This window comes from Benincasa hispida, chromosome 1, assembly GCF_027475165.1.
Source record: "Benincasa hispida cultivar pf3 chromosome 1, pf3_genome.v1.1, whole genome shotgun sequence".
In the NCBI taxonomy this organism is placed as follows: domain Eukaryota; kingdom Viridiplantae; phylum Streptophyta; class Magnoliopsida; order Cucurbitales; family Cucurbitaceae; genus Benincasa; species Benincasa hispida.
The window spans coordinates 3,553,466-3,561,258 of NC_143478.1; the positions used below are offsets into that span (position 1 = coordinate 3,553,466).

Below are 7,793 nucleotides of genomic sequence, written 5' to 3' on the forward strand. Positions count from 1 at the left end.
TCCCCTTTTTCCTTCCTATCCAATTCTTCCCCCTTTTTAAAACTAAAATAAAAGGAATAAGAGTTATCTTCTTTTTCTTAGAATGGGTTTCTCTTCGTTTCAGCCATGGACAATCAAACTCATTTCTCTATTTAATATAAGCCTAAGGAGAATAATAAAGTCCTAAGTAACGAGAGATTAAAAAAAATTTATGATCAAAATCTATTCCTAATACTAATACTAAATGGAATGTAAATAACAACTACTACTAATTCATCGATTGATATATTTTTAAAAAATCAAAAACTAAGTAAAAGGAGAAAAAAGAGAGGGAAGAGAAAGAAAGAGGATACATACACATATATGTATGTATGTATATATAGAGTAAAAAAAAATAGATCTATTAGGTTTAATATTTGTTTTTTAAAATAAAAAAATAAGTGTCACGTCAACTCTCCATTAATAATTTATGAAAACACCAATAATACTTTCAAAATGTAAACTTTAGTTGCAAATTGTTGAGTTTAAAACCCAGTGATCTAAATGTAACCTAAACAAACAAAAAAAAAAAAAAAAAAAAAACGTAATTTTGTTTTCGTTTGCAATTGACCATCTCTAAGTTAATGTCCTAGTGCCACTCACATCATTTAATTAGAATATATCAACCTATCATTACTTTTTCTATGTTTGATTTGTTTTAAGTGTCTCTCACCCTCATCATTATTTAAGCATTATTTGGGTTTGGATTGGGCTGACCCAATTTTAAATGGCCAAGTTAATTATCCAATCCTGAGTTGAACCATAACTTATTATTAGATCAAAGTTTAAAGTTTAGGTCAAGTTTCAATTTGACCATTGGATTAATCCATTGAATAACAATCATATGGTTGGCTTAATTTTTAAAATGGTGATTCATATCCAATCTAATGAATAAATAGGTTGAACGGAGTTGGACCAATTAAACCTTGACTTTAGGTCGAGTTTAAATTCAGAGAATGAATTTAGGCTAGTTTTTGGGTTTCGAGCCTTTGACGAAGTTGAAGTGTCTCTAAGTTTGAATTTTTGTTAGTAATTTATTTGATGAATTTTTGTTTTAAACTAATTTCATGGTTCATATAATTCACACTAAATTTGAAAATTAAGAGCTTAAAAATAAAAATGGGCCAATTTAATTAAATACAGAGAATGAAAAATAATACAATGAAACATTGAATTAAATAGAAAAGAGATGAATAGAAGTTTTTACTCAACACACCCACCTTGTCAAGTAAAATCTCTCACAACACCGCTCAACTGGAGAAGCAATCGGAATCATCTCCCAAGTTTCATTGCATTAACCGGCGATCATCCTTCAACCGGTGTGGGTTTTTTTCTCTTCAAAATCTACGGCCACGATTGTCCGGTCCAATTTCAACGATCTTGATCGAACCACCTCGAAACTATTTATTTATTTATTTTCTTCCAATCTAATAATTCGATCATAAACCATCGAAATTGGATCAAACGGCATGAAATGGATATATCACTGGCAAGTGGCAACTACATTCTTCTACCTCCAACCTTATTCCGCCGCCATTGTCGGCCGGAGCGGAGCGGAACCCTAGACGGTGGCGGCGACGTCGGCCTCACGGCTCTCGAATTTGATGTATTTGTACCATTTGGCGCAGAGGATGTAGACGGCGAGATCCGCCGCCGTAAGGGCAGCCAAGAGGAAGTAAAATCGGTCTAAATGGCCTTTGTTTAGGTTCCCGGGGATCCATCCCGGCATGTTATCGGTCGCCGATACCTTCATTACGATCGTCACCAGCAAGCTGCTAACGTAGTTCCCGAAGGAAATCGAGGTCATACAGAGAGCGCTACCGAAGCTTTTGAGTCCGTCAGGTGCCTGACTGTTGAAGAATTCCAGTTGGCCGACGTACATGAAAACCTCCGATGCTCCGATCAGTACATACTGCGGAATCTGCCAGAAAATGCTTAAGGAACTTGAATCGTCGCAATGGAGGCATTCTTTGTTGGCGTGTTTTAGACGGAAAATCTCGACAGTTCCGGCGGATACCATGGCGCAGATTGCGATTACGAGGCCAATCCCCATTCTTTGAAGCTCTGTGAGGCTTGATTTGGTTAATCGAGCAAAGACTGGATCGATTACTCTACGGTAGATGAAGATAAACGCTGCGACGCTGAGAATGTCGAAGCTCGACATGCTTGCAGGAGGGATGTGGAATGTGGAAATGTTGGTTCTCATGGCCGCGCCTTGCTCGACGAACAGAGAAGCCATTTGAGTGAAGACGACGGAGTAGAGAATCGTGCAAAGCCAAATAGGGAGGAGTCTGAGGATGCATTTGACTTCTTCGACTTGAGTAACAGTACAGAGACGCCATGGATTCCGAGCTCCGTCGTCTAATCGGTCCGTCTCCGATGAGGTAATTACTGCTGCTCTATCCAAAAATCTGTAGAGGACAACAGAATCACACATAGACACGTTACATTCATTTTTCTTGAAATCAAACAATCAATTCAAAACTCAATCTCAATCAAATCAAACAGAAATGGATGAGGAAACTCACTTGAATCCATTGGTATGGAGAATTCTCCTAGCCCCATTGTTAACCAATTCCTTCTCATCATCATCAAACAACCCCTCTGAATTAGGCATCATCTGAACCTTCCATTTTCTAGTAGCTGCAACCACCACTTGAGAAACCCTAGAGAGGGGATTTCCTTTAGGAGTGAAATGTCTATACCTAGGGATTCCACAGAGGAACAAGAGCAAAGCCATGGCAGCAGAGGCTGTAGAAGCCCAAAATCCAAGCACCCACATTCCTTCATCTTCAAAGTAACCCAAAATTGTATTGGAGAATAGGGAACCAAGGTTCAGAGCCAAGTAGAAATAGCTGAAGAAAGCAATTTTAGAGATGCCTTCTTTAGGGTCTTCTTCATCAAACTGATCTGCCCCAAATGTAGCTATATTGGGTTGGTAGCCTCCATTGCCAAGGGCAACCAAGTAAACTGAGAGGTAGAACAGAGCAATGTGGAAGGAGGAATGAGAATTGCATGGAGTATGTTCATCACCACATCCTTTAGGTCTCACCAGAAATATGTAGGATGTTATTGATAGTGAAGCAAGACCCTGTCCAAGAGGAAGAACAAAACTTTAAACAATACTTCTTTCTATGTCCATCTTCACCCTTTTTCATTGTGCCTTTTTTTATCCATTTGTTTATATCTTCATCCAATCAAAATGGGTTAAACCATGAAGTCAATTTCCTTCATTTTTTTGCTGCATCCTATAAAGTCATAGGTGTATTGACCTAGCTGCATCTAAGAAAAATATATCTACTGCATGTACACCTATCCTTTGTACATCTCATCCCATTATACAATTAAATCACGTGCCAAATAAAAATGCTTCTATGAGATATAAGTCTACCCTATATTGCATCTAATCATTGTCTTAAATCAATCTATAATTGATTATAAGGTTAAAGGTTCGAATTCCTCTCCATATGTTTTGAAACTTTGACCTTTTAATTATTATGTCTTTTTCTTTTCAATTGTATTTAGCTTTTGGGTTTGTCAAATTCCTTCCTATAGACTATTTAGGGGATGTTTGGAACAACGATTATCTTAATACTATAATAACATTCTTTTACTATATTGAATACTATTTCAAAACTTTAAATTACCTACGGTCAACACTATTCTAAGACTTCTATTTACAATTTGCTACCGTTTTTACTATTTTACATTCATCATTTTTTTTATATATTTTTTACTACAATGTTTACTTGTGAAACTATTTTTTTTATTATTATTTTACATAGTTTAGTTTAGATACAAAATTTTACAAGTCTAAGTTTTCTCTGTTACTTTGTATTCTAAGTAATAATCAATTTTTATTTTTATTTTAAAAAAATTAGAATTACATCAATGTTGGTTAAAAAAATAAAAAATAAAAAAAGGTCACATGTGGGCGCCAATTATGAATGTTATTATTATTATTTTTTATTGATCTACATTATTGGGTCACTTTCTAACACACATTTACATTGAGTTTGCAACTTTAGTAAACATTTGTTTTGTGGTTTAATATCAAACACACATCTGTTTAGATTTATGTCTAGACAAAGGCAACTTTTCCTCTTTTTTTTTCCCCACTAAACGACACCGTGGAATCATTACAAAATTTACAAGTGGGAATTATATTTAATTGCAAAGTTTGAATTAAAGTTGAAATTGACACCATAAATAGTCCCATGATATTTTTAATTTTGAAAGGTTACTATTCAACATCCTGACAACCTAATAATATATTGTTTTTCATCATATATCATAGTAAAATGGCATGATTTTCATTCAAATAAACATTTCATTAAAATTATTAAATTTTCCCATTTCTAACATAAATCCCTACTATTGTCATATTGAATAGTTTTAGCAAATAGCAACGAAAAACACAATAATATGATAGCTACCATAATAAAGGCGACACGATGCCCTTAAACATCGTGTCAATAATTCCATATATCTAGAAAGTTGAGTCGCATCCACACGCTAAATAATCTTTATGTAATGTCATTTCATTTCTTTCTTATTATTGACATATAAAAATAGGGTATTAAAGACAAATAATTATAAATTCATGAAGTTGTTAGAGCAAGTTTCATATGACTTTTTAAAAGGTGATGGAAAGAAAAAAAAAAAAAAAAACCTCAAAAAAGTAAGACAATTATTTTTTTTTTGGAAAATTACATTTTTAATCCCCAAATCTGGAGGAATATCTATGTTTGATATCTGAATTTTAAAAATGTACTTTTTTTAGTTTCCATATTTATAAAAACAGGTTAAAAAAATCTCTCAAATAACTCTATACTAGTGTTTTGAATAATTATATTACATTTTAAACTAGAAGAATAATTTTTTTAAAATTACATCCTCTTTAAAAGCTATTTTTAAAAATTTAAAAAATCAAACAAAAACTACTTCAAAGACCTTTTGAATCTATTTTTATAAACTTTGGGACTAAAAAATTACATTTTTAAAACTCAAATACCGAACATACATATTCTCCAAAACGTGTGTTTTTGAGCAATCAACAAACATTATAAATAAAGAGAAGCAATTTAGAGAAAGTGATTATTGTTAACTTACAATAACGAAAATGGCTTGAAATATGGCACAAGTCTTGAATCTTCCCCAGTAGGAATCACTAAGGAAAGCTCCAAGAAGAGAGAAAATGTAGACTGTTCCTGTCCACTTGCTAACGTTGTTGGCTGCTTCAGCATTGTCTTGTCCCACCACTCTTGTGAGAAACAACACCAAATTTACTCCAACTCCAAAAAATGCCAGTGTAGCTAGCCCTTGGTTCACTGTCCCATTATTAAACAATCATATATATCACAACTTATTCACTTTAAATTCTACTTCTAAACCTTCTTATGTGGTAATGCATATTTATTTGGTTTATTTTTTACCTACTAAACATATGTTACATCCCGGTGTCCATGTAACTATTAAGATTCTTGTTATGTCAATTTTTTTCTTTTAAAAAAGATAAATAACCTATCAAAAATACTTTTCAAAACTTTAATTAAAACACTTTTTGGAAATTAACTTTAATTAAAACACTTTTTGGAAATTAGACAAATTATGAAAAGACAACAACGCATTTAATTGGTATTTTCTCTTCTTTTGAAAAAAAAAATGCTTGTAAAAAGTGTCCTTAAAATTCATTACTTTTTTAAAAAGTCATATCAAATCAAACTTGGTGATGATTTAGCCTAGTGTTCTCAACAAAATGGTAGACCTTATATCTTAAATTAGTATAAATTTTAAGAGTGTATATCTATATATGTGTGTATATATATTTTATAACGTAGATGAATTAAACTAACATAAAAATCCAATATAATCTTGAGGTATATAAATAATATGAAATTATGAACACTATCACAAATAATATGGTCCAAATTGAATTACCAAGTATCAAAATTCCAGCAACCCAAGTTCCAGTTTTGTCCCGGATGGCGGGGCGACCGTGTCGGTCGACAGCTCCGTCGAGTGTACACGCTTCCTTCTCCGGTATTGCCATCTTCTTCTTTTTTGTAGTACTCTACAAAATACAAAAAAATTTAAAAATTATTTTTTTTAAAAAAAAAAATGGAAATTCTCACGTACAAAAACTATGTATTTAAATAACCACCGCATTTCAGAGAAATCAGAACCAAGAATCCAAAGTTCTGAATCTGAAAAATAAATAAATAATCTGAAAATAAATAAATAAATAAAAAGGTTAAAGAGAAGAATTTGGAAATACATTTTAGTAAAGTTTTTCTGAACAACATCGGTCCTTTTTCACTCTTCTATCTCTTCACATTTTTTATTCTTTATTCTTTTTCACTCATGAATCCAGCGCTAATCCCTAAAACACGTAAAATCCACCCAATTAAACACCAAAAAAAAAAAAAGTGAATTATAAAAAATTCTTTTTTTTTCCTTTTTAATTTTATTTTCTTTATATGAGATATGGGGTTAAATTTTTAAGATTAACGATCTACCACTTGAGTTAAAATCCTACAAATTTTCTCGATAATTAAACGGTGTAGGATCATACAGTTCAAAATAATAGAAATTTATGTAAATACAATCTAATACTAATCCTATCTTTCTACTTCAATACTAACCAAGGAAGAGCATATATGTATACCAACTGAAAATTATTTTCTAGTTTTTCTTAATAAAAAAAAATATATTTGTCTACTCATGAATCGGTAAATATTTCTATTTAGACACTCAAATTTAGAGAAGAAAAAAAAAAAGATGGTACATTAGAAAATGAGTTTTGCTTGTAGTTTGGCAAGTGTTATCCTCTCAAAATATTAATCTTGTTTGTCCACGTAAACTTACATGGATACGTAACGATTACAAGAGAGAAAAGATAGAGAGAAAAAATGTAAGTATTTGTTTTATTATGGATTACAAACCTGACGAAAACAGGAGATATTGAGATAAGTCATCGAAGGGAAACTCGAAGAACTTGGAGAGAGAGCAACAAAGATGAGGAATTTTATTGGCCTAAAAAGTTGAGGAAAAAAATATGGTGATGGAAATTATTTGGAGATGATTTGATGATGATGGGATGGGAAATGGAGAGGTGTATCTGGGGAGAAGGGATGTGGGATTTGGGGTCTATTTATAGACAAAGGAGAGAGAAAAATAAAATTGGACAACTGTGAGAAAGTGGGAAAGGACGAGGAAAAAGAGAGTGCAATTTTTTAAATATATATATATATATATATATATATTTTTTTTTTTCCTTTTGAAGAGTGAGGAAAAATAATTAAAAGTGTCCAATTTTAAGTGGGTGGAAAAAGAAAATAACATATTCATTGTACTTTGAGACCAGGTTTAAAAGTCGAAGTCTTTATTTTATTAAAATTTCTATTTGAATAGCAAAAAATAGAAATTTTAATTTAGTAAATAAATATTTTATAATTTTTAAATAAAATTAATAGGTATATTATTTATATTATATTTATATTAATGATATTTTGTTACTTTTTTTTTTTAACGTTTTATGGATTTTTCTACAAAAATATTCGATTCATCCCTCATGTCGATATCGATGAAAATTTAATACTATGCTTTGAGTCTTGTTTAATTTTGGCCTATATATTTCAAATACCTAATTTTAATCATTAGTACTAGTTTATTGTTATTTAAAAAAATGTTTTATTACGTATTAATATTTTTATTATAAATTTTGGATACATATTCGCATAATGTATTTTCTTGCCTGAAAATTATTATTATTA

The 7,793-nt window shown here is 31.4% G+C and overlaps 1 protein-coding gene across 2 annotated transcripts; it reads right to left on the reverse strand.

The window, feature by feature from the left end:
* Nucleotides 1-1,125: 1,125 nt before the first annotated feature.
* Nucleotides 1,126-7,230, reverse strand: LOC120070270 (protein NRT1/ PTR FAMILY 7.3-like). Of its 2 annotated transcripts, XM_039022166.2 has the most exons (6): nucleotides 6,963-7,143; nucleotides 6,296-6,400; nucleotides 5,959-6,091; nucleotides 5,131-5,348; nucleotides 2,547-3,109; nucleotides 1,126-2,429 (listed from the first exon to the last, which is right to left on the reverse strand). In XM_039022166.2, the coding sequence occupies exons 3-6, from the start codon at nucleotides 6,068-6,070 to the stop codon at nucleotides 1,580-1,582; spliced, it is 1,743 nt and encodes a 580-aa protein (XP_038878094.1). In that variant the 5' UTR covers nucleotides 6,071-6,091; nucleotides 6,296-6,400; nucleotides 6,963-7,143; the 3' UTR covers nucleotides 1,126-1,579. The 2 variants fall into 2 exon arrangements, with proteins under 2 accessions (XP_038878094.1, XP_038878093.1); XM_039022165.2 differs by lacking the exon at nucleotides 6,296-6,400 and having other exon boundaries at nucleotides 6,963-7,230.
* Between the last annotated feature and the right edge of the window lie 563 nt (nucleotides 7,231-7,793).

Excerpts from the sequence above, each read along its gene's own strand:
- LOC120070270 (XM_039022165.2), bottom strand. The coding sequence starts at position 6,995 with ATGACTTATCTCAATATCTCCTGTTTTCGTCAG. Across the intron at positions 5,349-5,958 it reads TGCTGGAATTTTGATACTTG|TGAACCAAGGGCTAGCTACA; the intron begins GTAATTCAATTT and ends ATAATGGGACAG. Across the intron at positions 2,430-2,546 it reads CTCCATACCAATGGATTCAA|ATTTTTGGATAGAGCAGCAG; the intron begins GTGAGTTTCCTC and ends TGTCCTCTACAG.